Here is a 20,700-nt window from a genome sequence, read left to right on the forward strand (position 1 = left end):
ATAACGGTTTGTTCAGTGATTTGTGGGTTGGGTCAGATTAGAGTAGGATTAAGGATTTTCACATTTAAGTTATTCTTCTCTGCCAATGCTCTAATCAATTAAATGATTCTTCAGACGGATAACTAATGGGTCCACAAATATAAAGTGCATTTATAAGTAACATGTAAAATATACATGATAATGATAATGACATTGAATACCTACAAAATCCTCACCTTAATTCGTAAAACTTACATGTGGTCTTTTCCATTCAAATGGACGGGGAGGTGCCCTGCTGAAAAAGATGGATGAATCTTCAGCTTCAAATTCAGGATCCTCAAACAAGCATCCCTCTTCCAAGCATTTCTTTTTGATTACATCATAACTCTGGTTAATGACTCCAGAAAATGGATCTTTCTTCTCCTTTCTCGTGGACCTCCCAATCACCTGGGGTCTCTGGGAGAACGCTGGGACACTAAAGCTTGGTTGGTCAGTTCCGTCTTCCCTAGCTCCCCCAATGCGAATCTGAAAGCGTCCACCCCCGCCCCCGAAATTAACACCTCCATTAACCGATGATCCGCCACTGTCATCCCCGTAGGTGTACGTCTTGGTCTGAACCTTGGGCGGGCCACGCCCATCAGAGTAGAATGTGCGAACAGTTCGGGTCGTTCTAGTGGTATACATCTCGCCGCTAATCCTCTCTTCTGCCGCAGAAAGTTTTACACGTCGGGACTACACCTATAGCATGAAAAGTTAATTGCAATCAACACCTGATTAACAGTGTGAGCTGTTGCAATCAGTAGATAAAGACACAAAACAAACCAGATTAACACACACCGTCTGTTTACCTTCTCTGAGCATCTACTTTCCCCGTTCGCGATGATCGTTTCGGATGGCTTCCGGAATGGACGATTCTATTTCTTGGACGAGGGGTCAAAGGTTCTGTCTTGAAGGATGCACGAACAAAGACGAGTTATCTTCCTTTCAGCTGTTTAGTGGGTACCGAGTTTTCGAAATTAAAATTCCTAATATGGAATAGTCTCCAAAAAAAAAAAAAAGAAAAAAAAAAAAAAAGAAAAAATCACGAAACGCTTCATATGCTTATTGTCCGATATATTAAAGCTATAATTTTTACTTAATTTAAAACAATATGAGCTGCAACTTCGATGTCGGAAATTGTAATTAACTATTTCAATATAGAGGTTTCGGAAACCAACATGTTTATGACAGAAAAAAAAGTTTCTGTATACAATTTCTTTATAATTTATGGATTTATTATTTATGTCATTTCTTTTCAAAATCAGTCAATATATAATGTGCCGGGAATAACTACCAATCTTGTCCATGGAATATAATGTTCATAGGATTTTGTCACCTAAAAACAGAAGCTTAAATTTTAAAAAGTTGCAAGTTTGTATACAGGCCTTATATTCAAATATACACACATGATTTTTTTTTTTATTTTCAAAATAATTTCAAAAGTAATTAATGCTAATTCGAACTCTTCTCAGTTTGTGGTTGTTGTGTCTGTGCTATCTTTAATGAAGAACAAACGGGGACATTACAGCCATGATGACTACATAACCCAGAACTTTTTCTTATTAATGTGTTTATGAACGAGTTTATGAACTTACCCAAACTACCAGCTATGAAGTGTAGCACATCTAGAAAGGCGTAGGCGTAAAGAGAATTATACAAGCTTGCTTAGGGACTGACAAACTTTCATTTATTAGAACATGAAAGTAATTTTGAATGCGAGCTAAAACAGCTGCGAGATGAAAGCCCTAATCCCAATCCCTGCTGATGCTTCACATTTTATCCCCAATAACTCCATCTAGATGTGTACTCTTGTGTAATTATGTACAGTGTGATTACGTCAAACTCGATGTATGCACAATCATGCTAGTTTTGCTGCAATATAGATGTATTTTACAGCAATTCGGTAATAACTGTATGATTTATGGATTTTAATTCTCTGGTAAGTTGATTGACACTTCTCTGTTTGTCATTAGACTCATTAATTCTTAATTGTAGGACGATTACAAAGCATTAATAACAATATGATAAATTTTACTGGAAAATGACAAAAGAATAATAACGAATTAATCCACTCATAAATCGAAAACTGAATTTTTTTCTGAAGCTTATTTCACTATAATTCTCCAATGTGACATGATAGTATATACATTTCAAAGAACAAAAACAAAATCTAAGTAATTTATGAATAAACTTATTTATATTGCATCAATGAGCTGGTGCCAAATAAGTTGATGGTAAGTTAAAAATACTTTGCGGACATTTTACAGTATTTTGCTTTACCAACATGTACACATTTTCATTATTCATTGATTCTCCGAAACTTACTGTATATGATTTGTTGTTTTACATAAAGTTAAGTGTCTAATAATTTGGAGAAACAGGTAGCGATATTAATGATAGAAGGAGGCTATAAACACTGCATATTATTGTTATAGTAATTTTATGCAGTCAGAGTGAAAGATAGAATCAACGGGTAAATGAGACAATTAGATTTAAATATTGGTAACATTATATTAGGCTAAGGTAAAATAAGGAAAGGAGTTATAGTCATATGTATCTAATTTTCTTTAAAAAAAAAAAGCTTCCTTTTTTTCCTTCAGCTATGACGATAAGTGTCTTAGAAGTTATTCCCCTGTGTAAAGAACACGAGTTGCCTCTCTTGCACCCATATCCATACTAGTACACATGTGATCAATGAATGTTTGGACCATAAAACCACGTTATTCACAGCTAATTGAATAGTTAAAGTGAGCACAAAAAGATTCTTTCATGTACTTCTGTTATACTCATAATATGGAAGCTATGTGTATTTTATTTTCTTAATTTTATATTATTGCTTGGCCGTCTTTGGATCATCGTCGCAAACCACGGCCAAAATGTACGATCCTCTTCAATTCTGGAGAGAGCTATATGCGAACCGTGGCTTGAGACGATGTCTTTGGATCAGACACATAAAGAACATGGCATACTTTATTGATATACTTTTAAATAAACCTTTGCCATTTTTTACTACCAACATACATGTATGCGTGATTATTCTTAAACCTATCATAATTTACTTGCAATATCGTAGTGGTGCATGTCAGGAACGTAGCATCGTTTTTGAAAAGTGGGGGGGGGGGGGCAGCCAGAGAAAAAAATTCAACTTACCTGAAAAAAACTTGACAAGCAAAAAAAAAGGGGGGGATTGTCCAAACTCGAAAATCCTGTTTCGTTGGGGGGGGGGGAGTGTTAGGTTCCAACTTCTTTCAATACCAAATTTTATTCATACACTACTACACAACCCTTATTTGACTATACTACAACAAAAAGGGGGGGGCTTTCAATTAGCATTTCAAATAGTAAAAAAAGTGGGGGGCCAGCCCCCCTGCCCCCCCCCCCCCCGGTGCCACATACCTGCATGTATATAAGATTGTGTGTTTAAATTCTTCTTGCAATATTTTGGCATACAAACAAACATTTCATTTTATTAAAACATTAATATGCATTTAAAAATTCATTATAATGAATTTTTGATATCAGTAGAGAAGTCAACAGTCCAAATATCAAAACTGGGTCAAATCCTGATATATGAAAAGATTAAGTACTGTATAGGAATCTATTTATCTATTGTTTGCAATCGACGATGAATATGTACAATGCTATCTACTGTATCATTAATTGATATGTAAAAAAAAAAGCTAAATGCAAATAGGGTTCCTCCCACTGTGGACACGCCCCTTTTCGGTCTACACTCAGACGGGTCTCCGATGAGTCAATAATTAGAGTCAGACCCCCTGACGACAATTGACTCATCCCCCAGTCAGACCACGGCTGTTACCGACTCTTTACGACGTGAGAATCAACTAACAAAATTAAATGAATCATCCCATGGGTCAATAGGATTAATTAGAGATTTTCTGAAGGAAATTGAAATAATTAAATTCATAATTCAAGTTCTATACTTCAAAAATTATGTAAGGACTGGATGTCAAAGTAAATCTTACCATGAAATTTGAAAATTCTAGACTTGCTTGACTAGCACAATATTGTAATGACCTTCTCTTAATTTTTCTGGTAATTATTTGGTGATGATTTGTGCAGGAACTTAATCCGACATAAAATAAAATCCATATTGACTGCGAAATACAGTGCTTGATTAAAAAGTGAACCCCCCCCCCCCCCAAAAGTTAACTATCAAAATTGCAAGTCGTTTACTAAATATGACTTTTATTTTTATTATAAACACAGTGTAATGTAAAATCTTATTGAATCATCATGAACGGGTTGGGCCTTGGTATGGCTTTATTTTGAGAACTATGAACAATTGAACAATGTGTTAAATGGAGGCTGAATCCCACACTCCCTAATTCAATTCCACAGCTACTCTATTAGTTGTATTTATTTCAGCAGGTCATATGTACTCTTCACCAATACGTCTCTAGATACTCTAGCCACTAGTGCTTTCATTTGAACTTTTTTCTCAGTACACATAGTCTTACTTTCTCCAGTTTTATAGCATGATATAAGCATATTGAAAAGGACGGAAAGAAATAAAGTTAGTTTTTTGCAAACTTTAAACCACGCCCCTTTCTGCGGGAGTCTCTTTGTGCTACAAAGCTAAGATTCAAAAGATTACAAGCATGTTTATTTAATCAGGTTGGTAAGAAACTTGGAATATTTAAGAATGGTGAGAGAGAATTCTGCCCACTCTCAACCTCATTTCTTGATATAATGCTCTCATAAAAATGGTTGTACTAGCATGCATTTACCGAAACGAACGTCACAAAAAAATTCAATATGGTAGACCTACCGCAGTAACAATAATCAATAATGCGACCTATCACACTAAAGTATTGTGATCTACTGCTGGAAAAAAGTTTTACAACTGTTTAAAGATCATTTGAGAGAGAGAGAGAGAGAGAGAGAGAGAGAGAGAGAGAGAGAAGTGGGGTTTTACACGAATGACTAAGCTGTGTTTGGGAAGACATTTATGAATCATCTTAAAATTGTCCCGTCTTTGACTTGAATTTGGAACATTTCACATAAACCGGTATATATGGACAGAGGACACACTAACATTTTTGCTGTATACCATATCACATTGATTACGATATAAAACTTTCAGAAGAAAAAGTATCGAGGTTATTAATTTGTCTATATATACATGTACACGTATCTTTAAAGAACGACCGAGGAGAACAAACTCGGAAATGAACCAATGATCTCAAATATGATTTCACTTTTCAAAGAGCATATATTGAACAAAATAAGTTGTCACAAATAAAGGCTTTGTAATGACGAGGAGTTAAGGCAAGCCACCATTATAACCAAATTTTAAGTACTTAAAAAACTTGTCTTTATTTAACTGTTTGAAGGAATGTAAAAAGTACTTTTCAATTCCAATATCACAACTCAAATTCAAATGATTCAAACTGATGATTCAAAGCCAAAGTACAAAAACTTGAAAGAAAAGTCTGAATTAGATAATTTATTAACCCATGCAAACATTTCGGATGCTTATTATCGTAAAGAGCATAAATTTTCAATTAAAGTCAACACAACTTTGAACTGTATTTTGGTGGTCTTTTTCTTTGATAAAACAAAGTGACTTTTGCTAAAAAATCAATTTGTTTTATTTATTCTCCTAAATCAAACATTAGTACACCAAGTACACACTAAAATAAAACAAACGTATCAAATGACAGAGCATGAAGATGGTATACAGTGTAATACAAATTAATTTTTAAAAACTCATGCACATTCAGATATGGTAAAAAGAATACACAGATAAAAATCTGACTGAGTCTTTAATTCATGCTAAGCTGATGAAGTGCTGTAAAACTTGACTCTTATTTAATAATTACTTTTTCATTTATTGACATGACTCTTTATAATCTGTGATAACATAAACCAGAGTATAGTTGTACAGTCATATTGGTGTCAGGTGGACTGTTCGACAAATATTCAATTCTCTAGTATTCCGCAGCAAAATACAAAGGCATGCTTTATCTATTTTTACTATACTCACATATATAAGTTAGAATAAGTTTTCAATGGCCTTTGTCATCATCATTGTTGAAGGGAAGTCCAATTCCTTACTTTTCAGAAGAGAATAGCTAGAATAAAGTATAACATAATGTACTAATCTCTGGCGGGATATGTTCTTGGATTTTGATTGGCTAAAAATTAATATGTTTCTAAAATTACATTAGAAAAATATCGTAATGTGCTTATGGAAAATAAAATGTAATCAAACTTGATTTATTCACTGCAATATATCTAAACATTGGAATTGAATTTTTAAACCCACTAATTTTTGAATTTTGCTATCTGCCCGAGATTAGTACATACCCCTTCATGGTGGGAGACGAATTTTCCAGTTGGTGAGCAGAGTTTGACGCTGTTTACAGATATAAAGAAAATAAAGACAAGCATGTCATATATGGTTGTGTAGATAAATTATCGAACACGAGAATGACAGTAAGCAGTTTGCCAGTGCATTTTTCCTGAAAGTGTAAATGATTGTGGGGAGGGGGACACTTTATGTAATTCCGAGTTAGATACCTTGTGTTATTATTATACTTATGGGTTAAAAAATCAATTGTGCCTGTGTCATCGACCTCTCAAAAGAAAACAGAATACTGTATACAATATAACATAAGTAATGTTATCAATAAGTAAAATTACAGTTCAAAGAATTGTAACCCCCCGCTTTCGATGTCTTAGTAGTCGGGATGCAGTTATTCATGGCATATTATTGTGTCCTTCAAACTTCTAGGTCAAGGTCATCAATAGGGCTGTGTATTGAGCAAAAAATCTCGATATGATACGATATTTTAAAAAGCGATATGCGATATATTGGATTCTTCAACAAGTCTATCAAAAAGTCATGTTAATCATTTAATGCATAAATTTTATAAAAACAGACTGTTATAATCCATTTCGAAGTTTGTCTCACGGCAGTCATTAAAAAGTACACTTCAAATTCAAACTTTTTAACGACTGTAAAATCAATATGTTAAAATATTGGTATCTATGTATTTTGTAATAATTGTTTATTATGTGCTATCTCCTTAATGTTTATATCATTACTGATCAGTTTTCATTCAAAACAGTGAAATATGATCTTTGGTGATTGAATTTACCACTTTTTTCATAGAATTATAAGAAAAACTGCCTGCCCGATACCTATTGGAAGTTATATTTTCGATACGATACATTCATGAATATCGATACGTATCGATATTTGACACAGCCCTAGTCAACAAGTCAAAAAAGATATACCTTTCTGAAAGGTGTTGTCATTGGTAATGTACATGTAAAATATGAAAGCTCTATCTTCTCTAATTCAAAAGTTATTACCAAAGTAAAGAAATGGGGAAAAAAAACCTGAAGGTTAACCTTTAAGGTCAAGGTCACGAGGTCAAAAACCAGAGTACATTATGAGAGGTCTTGAAACAGGAAAAGCGCATGTCAGATATATATGCCTTATCTTCTCTTATTCAAAAGTTATAAGCAGTGTTAAAAATTTTGAAAATTAGGTCAATCTTGAAAGTCAAGGTCAAAATATTTGGTCCTACTTCAGGGTCTTGATCACGGTGTCAAAAGTCACAGCATGTTCGGAAACGCCTTGTCCCAGGTAATGCACATGTGGAATATAAATGATCTACCACTATCTTCTTTCATTCAGAAGATATAACAAATGTTAAAATTTTTGAAAAGTAGGTACAACTTCAAGGTCAAGGTCACAGGGTCAAAAATCATAGAATATTTTGAAAGATCTTGTCACAGGTAAATAAATGCACAAGTGAAATATGCAAGTGATATCTCTTTTCATTCAAAAGTTATGACCAAGGTAAAAGTAATGTTAAAAATTTTCAAGGTCAATGTCACGGGGTCAAAAAGCAAACTATGTTTGGAAAGGTCTTGTCACAGGTAATGTACATGTGGCATGTGAAAGCGCTATCTTTTCTCATTCAAAAGTTATTACCAAGGTTAAAGTTGTTGTGACAGACAGACGAATGAGATTTAATGTCCCCTCGCTTTCGCGAAAGCGGGGGACAAAATAACTGAGAATTTTAAGAAAGTGATCCAGTGACAGTTGTCAAATCACACAGAAAATTAGTGATTACGAAGAAAACTCGCCATGCAGTGCACCTGCATTATTTCTACGTCACCATTATTTCCATGATCATTATGACGTCACAAGTGTGCCATCAGAACGCGATACAGAAGAAAAAAATATTGATTGTCATGGGGAAGTGCTATTTCAATCACCATATTGCAAATGCACTTAGAAAAGATGCATTTAAATCTTGAAAGATCGTGCAATTTTACTCTAAAAAAACAAAACAAAACAAAAACCAAAAACCAAAAAAAAAAAAAAATCTTTACAGAATTACGGATACATGCCGTTTTGAATCTTGGGATTAACACGAACAAAGAGAACAGGTGCATACAATCATTGTGGAGGTAAAGCGTACTATTGCAGTACATTATCGATAAACTGGCAAATCCCGCATTTTACCGACTAAAATCATTTATTTATAAATTAATATTTTAAATGTTTTTCAAATCTAAGAAACAAAAACTATTTTAAAACAGCAGAGTAATTATACTTTTTTACTTTCATTATTGGCGAATAATTATCGTATATTGCCCTCTTTATACATGTGTGTATGTGGTTGGCGATATTGATTTTCATTTACTTCAGAAATCAAACAGTTGGTGTACATTTATTTTAACTATAAGCCCTAAAAGACTTGAGTGAACGTTTTTTGTAGCAATATTACAGTGCTGTCTTTAATTACTAACATTGTACTTCAAAGAAACTCTACCCATATTCAGAACGATGATGGCAATCGGAAGTTAGAAGGTTATTCGCTATTCAAGTCTGACTGCCAACGATGATATGCATGCATTCGTTTCATACTATTTAAAGAGAAATAAGATGTGAATATAAGAAAATGTATTAATGGTAAAGAACTAAACATATTTAATGTTTACCGGCTAATGTGTATCACTTTCTATCTATAAAACAACCGATTTAACAGCAAAAACAGAGACATACTTTCATTTTGTTTTAAAAATGTCGAAGTAGAAAAATGTTGCTTTATTAAACAGAAAGATCAGTTTATTCACTCAAAGCCATGCATTAACAAATATAAAAAAGGGAAGAAACGGGTTAAATCTGAGAAATACCAACATATATGACAAGAAACTATATCTAAACATATTTATGCCACTCAAACCTTTATAATGACTATCTTAAATTCTGTTAATTCGTTCTTCACCTTTAATGGATGTAAATTGCACCGTTAAAGTCTCCAGACTTCATGTTTAACAACTAATACCTCCATTATTTGAATCATTAACCTATTAATGTCCTGTGCATATGTGGAAATATAAATGATATGCAAATTGAGGTCAGAGGTTTTTTGATTTGCAAATGAGTTCACATGTAATAATAATTTTAGATGACTAATTTCAGTTGGTAACTAAGTGTTGTCACATATCATCTTGATTGATAGATGGCGCTCGTCATCTCGGACCTTGTAAAAATCATATTACCGAGATAATCTTTATTATAACGCCCCATCACTTTCTGAAAGAAAAAAAATATGCATTATATTTAATTTTTGAAGTAACTTATAGCATTTTATATTTGCATACTACCGGACGTGCTAGTTTGAATGGTAGATATATCTAATAGCAATTCTTCAAGATATATTTTTGCATTTGTCTAAACTATCCACTTTTTTTCATTGTGAATGCAATGAAGCAGGTTATTGTAGGATAAGGAGATACTTTCTGATTTGAGAGTTGGTTGGAGTTTATTTTTAGTTATCAAATATCATGGACCCTGTGCAAATTATCTTCCTAACAACTACAAATGTCACGACTGATGAGGGTCTTTGTTTAATTAGAGAAAGGAAGTTATTCTGTAATAATACTACATCAGTATAATTTTGTATAAAATCATAATCTCCTTTCAGTCCGTCCAAACCCGAGCATTTGTTTTATGAACTATAATACATGTAATTAACTGTGAAGATCTATTAGTAGTTCATATTAACTACATAGAATGATTATGTCATGTTGTAAATTATGAAATTACCGGGTGGCAGTAAATTCAAAATTTACAACATCACAACTTGTAAATTTTGTATTTACTGCCACCCGGTAAATTCAAATTTACAACATGATCATTAACTGGGAGAATAGAATCCTACAAGCTAATGTAGAGTCAGTTATTTCTAGAACAAGTGTAGAGTCAGCTAATTCTTGTCACGAATGACAACAACTTATCACACTTCTAGATGTAGGGAACTGAGTGTTCATAACATTTCTGTGGAATGTAAAGTGTTGTACATACCAGGCCCACTTTTACTTATTTCAAACTTTGACAATTTTAAAACAAACTGAAAGTGATAGTATTAGGGGGGAAGAAGTATAGTATAGTTGTATTATTAATAAATGGCCGAACATGCAAAAAGAAGTAAACTGGAGTGATATTCTAAAAAAAAAAAAATGACAGCCATTAATTAAAATTATATGAAATTAATTATTTTATTTATTTGTTTATTTATCAATTTATTATAATTATTTGCCAATGCTTAAAAATATACTGGAATCTAAATGTATAATGATGAACATTAAATAAGAAATAAAACCATAATTTTTAAAGAGCTGTTGGCAGTATACAGAAGTAGATAAAATCAGTAATTTGTTTTGATTTCTGTTGTGCAGACTTCTTAAGACGGAACATGCGCAGTCCAAAGTTTTCATGTACTAGGTGATGAATGTGGCGACAGGGGGTGGGCCGGATTGTATATGCCTGTACACCACATACGACATATATCCCTCAAAAACACCCCTCACGCAGAATCTCCTTCCCTAGTTACTGTATATACAATCATACGCAATCATACAATATAAGTATTATATATAAACGCCATGATGCTAATCTTTATTGATTACGAAAAGTTCATCTATTGCTAGAACAACTAGATACACAACCCGCCTACTGCTTAAATGTAGGCCAAATCATTAATATTAATATGTGATACAAAAGACGCAATTATTTTACATCAAATAATATAAAAGAATCAATTTTCAACAGTGTTTTACATTCCCCTAGGCTTCATGTATATTTATAAAATAGCATTACACATGGAAGGGAATACCGTGAAATTTATCCAACAAACGTGATAGAAGATAAATTGATAATCATGAAATTTTTGTTACAAGTGAAATTTTTTAAGTAAACAAGATTTTAAAAACTTATCTGTTGCATAGGTGATGAATTTAATTTAGTTATGATTGTATATACAGTAATCAGGGGGGATTAGGCTTACAATATGGAGAGGGCTTATACAGGTACTGTCAAAAAAAAAAAAAAAAAAAAACAAATAAATAAATACATTTTCGACTCCCTCCCTTTTTCTATATACGATTACTTTTCTGCTTTTTCTTTTACATCTTTATTTAATGCAAATACCAGAATAAATAACCTTTTATCTAGATCTTATTTGATGATATTATTAATTTTGGACTAAAAAGTAAAAGATTCTTCGAAGATAACAGATAGAAAGTCTAATTATTTGACGGAGGTTACTTATACATATCATTTAAATGTGTTTATTATTGGAAAATTACGTTTGTCTAGTAAATTGTAATACTTGTATTCTAATTAGAAACAAATATAGCATTGATAAATTGCCAAAAACGGAACCCTTTGTTCAACTGGCAAAATCTATTTTCTTAATTACTCGCCAAGGGTATGCGGCGACTGCTTGATTTTATGTCATATGATATCTTCCTGACTCAAAGTATGCATGCGTGATGAAACAAACTCAGGAGTTTCACTTTGCCATCCTACACACAAATATTGGCTTTGTTTGATTAGCATTGGCGAATCAGGAAGTTTGCTCGTTATTGTCAAACACATAAATTTTGAAATGTATTTGTAGTATATCCTTAAATACTTTTTAAACCCTTTTTACAACTTTACACCCATATTTTGAAATTTGTTTGTTATTGTCTTCTCCACGTATTTTGTCATAGTCTTAAACATATTTCGAATTTATTTGTCATTACTTTATACTCAACATATATCCCATATTTTACATATCATGATACGCTTGCCGTTTGTCTATCTTCATGTTTCCCTTTTTTCATTTCACCATCAACATATGTTTTACAGACAAAACATAACATCAACATATGTTTCACAGACAAAACATAACATCAACATATGTTTCACAGACAAAACATAACATCAACATATGTTTCACAGACAAAACATATTTACATCGGCATATATTTATCAGACAAAACAAAACATATTTACATCAACAGATGTTTCACTGATAAAGCAAAACATTTTTACATCAACATATGTTTCACAGACAAAACATATTTACATCAACAGATGTTTCACAGATAAAGCAAAACATTTTTACATCAACATATGTTTCACAGACAAAACATATTTACATCAACAGAAGTTTCACAGACAAAGCAAAACATATTTACATCAACATATGTTTATCAGACAAAACAAAACATATTTACATCAACATATGTTTCACAGACAAAAAATATTTACATCAACAGATGTTTCACAGACAAAAGATATTTACATCAAGATATGTTTCACAGACAAAACAAAAGATATTTACATCAACATATGTTTCACAGACAAAACAAAACATACTTATATAAACATATGTCTCACAGACAAAACAAAACATATTTATATCAACATATGTTTCACAGACAAAACAGCTGTACATCAACATATGTTTCGCAGACAAAGCAAAAAATATTTAAATCAACATGTGTTTTACAGACAAAACAGAACATATTTACATCAACATATGTTTCACAGACAAAACAAAACATATTTACATCAACATATGTTTTACAGACAAAACAAAAATTATTTAAATCAGCATATTTTTCACAGACAAAACAAAGCATAAAATTACATCAACATTTGTATCATAGACAAAACAATACATATTTACTAATACAACAACATATGTTTCACAGGCATAAACTTACACATGTATATCAACATTTGTTTCATAGATAAATACATATACATATACATCAATAAATGTTTATAGATAAATACATACAAATTTACATCAACAAATGTTTCATAGATAAACATATTAACATGTACATCAAGAAATGTTTCATAGACAAAAACAAACATATTTACACCATCATATGTTTCTGTTTCATAGACAAAAACAAGCATTTACAAGACAGACAAAAACAAACACATTTATATCAACATATGTCCCATAGCTATAAACATAAACGAAAACGTCTACATCAACATGTTTCATAGATAAAAAAAACAAATTTATTTACATCAACATGTGTTTCACAGACATAAACAAACGCATTTGCATCAACAAATGTTCCATAGATAAAACACACACATTTACGTCAACAAAGGATTCGTAGACAAAAATAAACACATTTATATCAACATATGTTTCATAGCTCTAGACAAACGCATTTACGTCAACATATGAGTGATGTGTGTAAGGTAATAAAATACCAATATAAAATAAAAAAGAGAGAGCAGTTTTGTAATAGGCAATACAATAAAAACATAAACAAATGTATTAAAGCAATAATAAATATCAAGGTATGTGCATAAGGCACATCTACATTTGCGTATAAGGCGATCAAAAATATCAAACATCTATTGTGTGTAAGGCAATCAAAAATATAAAACATTAACATGTGTAATAAACCAATAAAAAACAAACAAAGAATAATATTTCTATGTAAAGCATCAAAAATAAACAAAGCATGGGAATGGCAACAAACATCATCAAACAAAAAAGCATAAATAGCAGTAAAAATTGACAAAAATATTCGTGAGTAAAGTAATATATTTAACTTAGAGCTAACAGGCAACACTATACGATAACTTATCATTGACAGGCTTTTTGTCTTCTTAAAATGTATTATATGTATAAGGAGTAAATCTTTTCTTAGTGTGATGTCAATGTCTATGGTCTTTTTAGCTATCGTTGGTTGTTTCTGGTTGTTCTTGAAAAATAATTTTCCGCAGAAAGTTTCCACTTTTGTAAAATGATATTCTCACAGTCGATTTCTTATAAAACAAATTTTAATTAAGTAATTTTAATAGGGTCACACAAAAATGTAGAGAATGCAAAGGATTCGCATGTGCAGTAGATTTGTAAACAAATCGCAACATGGAAGTCAAAAAAATATTTTCTTTAAAACTTGTCATCGATAAAGAGAAAAAAAAATATCATAGCTTATATTTATTTGCCGTAAAAAGTTATATTATTTTATTAAAATCAATAATCATGATAAAGTATATGATAAAGTCATTTTTTTATCTTATAATTTTTTTTTATAGTAACAGGTTCGATATTTGACTCTGTAACCCATTTGAATTTATGTCCGTACCTTACATTTACTTGAATAAGGGGTCCAATTTTCCTGTGGCATACACATCCGAATATACCCAACCAATGATGCTGGGAGTAATGTCTTTGAGCTTGCTTAAAAAGACTATGACTAAAATGACTTAGACACTTACTGCATAATTAAATTATACTTCGAACCAGAACCGTACTTGTTAATCTTAGTGAATTTAAGACAATAGGGACTTAAACTAAATTTTGAATTTCTTCTCACAATTCAATGATTGAAAAAGGTAGATATTATGGAATACCTCGCAAGAAAAGAATATGCCCGCATTGCAAACTAAAGTTGGAAGAAGATGAAATTCATTTTCTCTTACATTGTCCATGCCGTAGTCTATCAAGAATTAATGTACGCTGCACGATTTCACTGAAATTGCATCTTTTTAACAATATATGTCTTTAAGGTAGCTAACTGTGGTCAATCTCGTAAATCCTCTCTACGGTAAGAATCGTGAATAAGACAAAAACACGGACCTCTGGAAACACCAGAGGTTCTGGTGGGATCAGGTGCCTAGAAGGAGAAAGCATTTCCTATCGACCGGTCACACTTGTTCTGAGCCTTCTGTATTGATCAAGTAAACGGAGTAATTCCTCATTCAAAGTTTGTATAAATTCATTGGCCGAACAATTTATGGTATGCAACATAACAGCCAAATTAAGTATGACCCAAGGATACGTTGTATTTGAAGATAAGGTCATTATTTGCGAAATGCTGCCTTTAAACATGATTGTAGAGATTCCTGTAACATCATTTTTTGTGAATAGCCTGCCTCGGCTTAAAAATTAAATTGATCATATAACTAACCATTTTTTTATGGTTTATAAACTGTGAGGATAATAATGCAGACTATGTAATTGTTTTAAGTTACATGTAGTTAACAAAGACGTTAATGGTAACCTAACAACAAAACTTTATGACAAACGTGATGACTTTTCTATCGTCAACTTCCATTATTTATGTTGCAATACACCATTATCACCTGCATATGGAGTTTATGTCTCCCAGTTGATTCAATACGCAAGAACATGCTCTACGTACTCTTTCTATGCACACTTACGAACAATTTCTAAAACGAGGCAAGCTACTGAGAAAATAAGTTGATGAAAAAAGTATATCAACAATCTCATTTCAAATCAACATTTCGCAAATTCTATGGTCGATACAACAAACTTGTCAACAAATACAATCCATCATTAAGTCGAAGGGAGATTGGCGTTTTTTATACGAATTGTAAGGCCATTATTTTTACACTGAGTCTACGGATTTTTTTCGTTTGCCCTATCATGACAAAGAGCGCACGGCGGGTGTGACCAGTCGACAGGGGATGCTTACTCCTCTATTGAACCTGATCCCACCTCCCTGATGTTTTTAGAAGCCCATGTTTGCTCTGCTCCAAATTTGTATTGTTTTAATGGACTTTTGAGCTTGATTACTGTTTATTATTTTCATATTTTATAGAACAGTAATCATCACTTATGAATATGTTCAGTTGTTGAGCTTTGTGGTTGTTATATACTCTGAATTGGACAGGAGTGGATTATCTAACATATACCGAGTCTTGTTGCCAATTGCATTTTAATTTGATATGCACATGAAATCATAATGCAACAGTCTCGAAACTTTTCTCCAACATAATATGTATTTGTTTATTCTATTCAGGTAGCAGAGGTGCAATTTTGTTTATACCCTTAGCACCAACACTTGTTGCTTTTGTTGATGTATCAAAAACATTTATGTACGAGAGTATATATTGCATCTTGGTCTGTTTGAAAGAAAAGTGGATCTTTAATTCCAATTTATTATTATAGACTTTAGGATTACTCTACATTGTGTATTGTTTGTAGTCATATTATGTTGTATGTTATATATGCCCATTTGGGCCCCGATTTGGTAATGAGGTTTATTCTATCTTATTGTTCATATAATGCTAATTCCATATTCAATGTAATTCACTGTACAATAATTTTAGTTTATCGATTTATGTGAGTTATTTCAGGCAATTTACTAATATTGGTGGATAAAAATTTCAAGCATATAAACAATCAATATGCAAAAACCAAAACCTGGTTTGAACGATTTTAAAATTAATTATTCCACAGTTGTTGAATAAGTTAGTCTCCGTTAAAAAATCAGGCATTGCAAGAAAGACTTCCTGTGACAGAAATCTATACGTGAATTTAATTTCAGATTTTATTGAGCCAACAGACTTACGTCTCATAAGTAAATCAATACAGTTATCTTTTAAATCAACCACAGGACAAAATAACATCTTCTACGAGTTTGGGGAGAACATTCTATATTCCTTTTTAAAGTTTCAGACATGAGCACTTAATCTTAGTCGAGAAATAGGTGTTCTATAAGCAGTGTGTGTTACCTCACAAAGGTATGATTGTAAAGTGAAATTATCCACAAATGTTGATATAAAAAAACTTTTGGGAGAAGTTCACATTTTTAGAACTTAAAAAAAAATGTCACTAATTGACCCATGCAATATCTAAATAGAATGTCAAACTACATTAATAATATTATATACAAGTTTGAATTTTGATGAAATTCGTTTCTCCTGGCTTTAACCCATACATCATCATTCTCTTCCATATCCTGAAAATAAGATTTTAATATACAACCCTTGCTATTTTGTATTTTAATTAGTAATCAAATTTATTTATGTTTCCAATAAAACTGAAGTGTAAATCTTCTAAATTCACAGTATACCTATCGTTACAGTAACTGTGTGTAATGTGTAATTTTTACAATTCTAGAATTGTGCAAGACTTTTATCTACACTGTCTAACAATCAGTTCAATCAGACAGTCCAACCCAGAAACATCTATATGTTGTATTGGCTAAAATAGGTTATGCCTGCTGCCCAATCCCATTCACTTTTTGTGAAGAAAAAATGTATACATAAAATATGAATTATTGTCCCCTTTATGTCAACAACAAATATTAAAATTAATAAATTGTAAAGAGTCGTTAAACAAATATGAGTTGTACCCTAAAAAAATGCTCATTAGAAAACTATGACATGCTCTTCAAATAATAAATCTCTGACAAAAAAATTAGCATACTCATAAATAATAATAATAATAATAATATATATAAAACACAAAAGAGATCAATGTGATGATCAGACAAACACGAATATCAAGAAAGCTTTAGTGCTATAATTGAGGCAGAGGTTATCTTTTTTCGTAGAAGGTCTGTTTGACTGCCTCTTTGTTTTCTCTTTTTTCTACTATAATAGGATTGGAATTCTCATAATCATATGTGTTGTGCATTTTTCCCCAGTCTGCTAAGTGAATATCATGCTTAGAAATCAATTATTAGAATATCCAAAGCAGGGCTGTTGTGTAATTTCTTACATGTGTTTATATTTCCAGTGGTATTGGACCTACTTATCCATATCATATAAAAGTTGCCCTAACTTCAAACTTATTGTTGCAAAATAATATGATATTCTCTTATCATAAAGTACTTACAATGTACATGAATGCTGAAATATTTATCTAAGTTATTATACAATTATCATAATTAAGCAAGAAATACTTTGAAAAAGTAATTAAATTTAGCATATGGTCTTCGTCAAAAAGTTAATACAGTTATTACAAAAGCATAATGATCATTTAGTTTAATGCCAAGTGCATCGAAAATTAAAAATAAATACAAAACATTAATAAGATTCGTAACGGCTGTCTCCCACGCAAATGTTACACAAGAGTGATTCCTCAGAAATCAGATGCAGGAACCCACAGGTGGTCACTGACGTTGCACACTTCTGATTACCAAGGTAATGCTGAAGTCAGCTGTATACGACAATTTATTTAACCTTCCCATCAAGATGAAACCGCTTAACCATGACATGTGCGAAACCACGTAAAAAAAAGTAATTGGTGTAAATTTACCATTGACACAATTACTACCAGATTTTTATCACACGAGAATTTCATCCTTTGTTAATTCTACACCTTTCCTGTATTATTTTTTAAACTTCAAGAATTTGCTGTATTGTATTCATAAATATTGAATTCTGATTGGACAAAACAGTGATGGTTGTTCTTTACTTTTCAGGTGTTAGGAAAATCGTTCTTTCTTTGTTGGAGGTTGACACAGACTCATACGGTAAGTCATTCTATTATCACTGCATATTTAAGTATTTCAAATTCAAAGTTAAATATATACATTGAAATAAAAAAAAAATCAACGAAATAATTTTGTGAAACTTTAAATCAGTAGACAGCAACTGAATACTTGCATTGTCTTTTAAACTTCTTTTATTGTCTATGTTTTTTTATTTGCCATTTTATTGACATGTTTTGTAAAGAGTTTTGACACTCGTACATATATGTCACTATGACAACTATGAGAGCCTGACAGGAAACTTTCGTTCACTTCATGACAAATTGTTAAATGCATCAGCCAGACCGGATATGAACATCTGTGGCCATCCTCTTCCCCTGCCATTCAGTGTATAATTTTTTTTTAATCTGAAGAATATCAGAGTTGCATTTTACAAGATTTCCGGTTTCAAAGCCTTTCATTATATCAAATTCACGTTATGTTACAACACATAATTTACATCACATGTTTGTTTTCGTGTGTAATGACAGTATGGTTAATGAATTCTATCGGAAATAAATCAACATATGGAATGAGAGTAGTTTAAAAATCATTTGCATAATTTACAAATCTAAATTATCTAAATTATCTTGACGGATCAATTCCATTAACTGATTAAATAGACAACTATAATTTTTTTTATTTCTTTCGAGAAAATTTAACATACAATGTCTAATATAAATTCATTTATAAGGCAGACGGCCTCTCTATAATTATAGAGAATAATAACTCATTTCCCCAATGCTTGTGTTAAAAGTTTAAAAAAAAAAATCTCCTTTTATAATTAAAATAACATGAAATAATGATTCAAGGAGAAAGCTCATAAATACCTTTGCCACATCCTACATAAAACATTTAACCTATATATACTATAATATACTACAGCAAACTGGTATACACCAATGATAATAATAGTAAAAATCTAAATACATGTTTAAAATTAAATAGGTATATAATAATGATGACATTAACAAATGGAAATTATTTTTGACAAAGATTCAAACAACTCAGGAGTTAGCCTATCAAAAATGTGGTTAATTTGAGCTACAGCTGTTTTGAACATGTAAGTATTTTATTGCCAATTTAATAAAGCTAGGCTCGGAGACAATTCTTAAGCTTGGACAAACATTCATTTCTTTACAAAATCTTCTTCACATTGCACAACAGCAAATTTAACAATTGAGGAAAAATTGATGCATTTCAAAATACTTTATTTTAAATGAAGTCATCAACCATTTAGGCTGCATCAGAAACAACACCAATGTGTAAGCGATTTTCTTAATACAATGCTAATAAAAAATATTCTTAATCATTATAGGAAAATTAAAAAAAAAATATCTAGTAGATGACGGATAGTCGGATAGTATTTAGTAATCGGTAATATCCATCCTGCTTTCAAGCTACAGCTTGTATTATTAATTATGACCTCTTTTGTTTTCATTCGTTCGGAATCCCTCGTACTTTGACAATGTCATCTATGTGACTTGCCAACAGCTGTGTATTACATATTTACTTATCTGATAACGCCTTTGCTGTTCCTCTACTTTGCACTTTGCAACAGCATATTAATATCAAGAAATCAGTCCAGCACCTATTTTAAAAGCATTGATTTTTAACAGGACACGTGATAGTTCATTCCACGGTCCACTTCACACACCAATCTTCAACCATTGTTTGGAAAATGGTGTGTTGTTGAACAAAAGTATAGACATTAACTCTAATTAAAGTGACGATCAATTGCTACCAGGAAAAAATATAAGTATCTCATGGATATAAAATTCCACCTGTGACACAAAATATAATAAATATAAGGAGTACATGTAAATCATTTCTTCTCGATCTCATTTGAAATGTATGCATATTAATGTTAATAAGACAAAATATTCCTGCAGTTTAACACCATTGTATTTGTTGCTTTAAAAAGTGAGCACCAAAAAGAAAGACAGGGATAAATTATACACAATTTGGCAATAGATACATATCGAAATATTCGCTTTATTACAACCATTCTTCACCATGATAATTACATTAATTCTATCAGAAGTTAAATATGAATCACATAAGAAGTGTTCATTATTTGGGGTTTGTCTTGAG

At 31.6% G+C, this 20,700-nt stretch overlaps 1 protein-coding gene and 1 long non-coding RNA gene across 13 annotated transcripts in view; one reads left to right on the plus strand and one right to left on the minus strand.

Annotated features, from left to right (window-relative positions):
• The window catches only part of LOC133181848 (calpain-B-like), a 38,579-nt gene extending 37,615 nt beyond the window's left edge, over positions 1-964 (minus strand). For 11 of the 12 annotated variants that reach the window (XM_061316484.1, XM_061316477.1, XM_061316482.1 and 8 more), the window contains exon 1: positions 235-810. In XM_061316484.1, coding sequence (XP_061172468.1) covers positions 235-663 — 429 coding nt within the window. In that variant the 5' untranslated portion in view covers positions 664-810. The other variant, XM_061316474.1, reaches the window with a different exon arrangement.
• A 922-nt stretch (positions 965-1,886) lies between these two features.
• LOC133181851 (uncharacterized) overlaps positions 1,887-20,700 on the plus strand; it is a 34,100-nt gene continuing 15,286 nt past the window's right edge. Inside the window, exons 1-2 of the long non-coding RNA XR_009720496.1 lie at positions 1,887-1,957; positions 18,559-18,609. This is a non-coding gene — a long non-coding RNA (uncharacterized LOC133181851). The remainder of the gene's footprint in view (positions 1,958-18,558; positions 18,610-20,700) is intronic.

The sequence above is a fragment of the Saccostrea echinata genome, unplaced genomic scaffold, assembly GCF_033153115.1.
Source record: "Saccostrea echinata isolate AGI-Se365-2 ecotype Australia unplaced genomic scaffold, CSIRO_AGI_Sech_v1 ptg000009l, whole genome shotgun sequence".
Taxonomy (NCBI): Eukaryota; Metazoa; Mollusca; class Bivalvia; order Ostreida; family Ostreidae; genus Saccostrea; species Saccostrea echinata.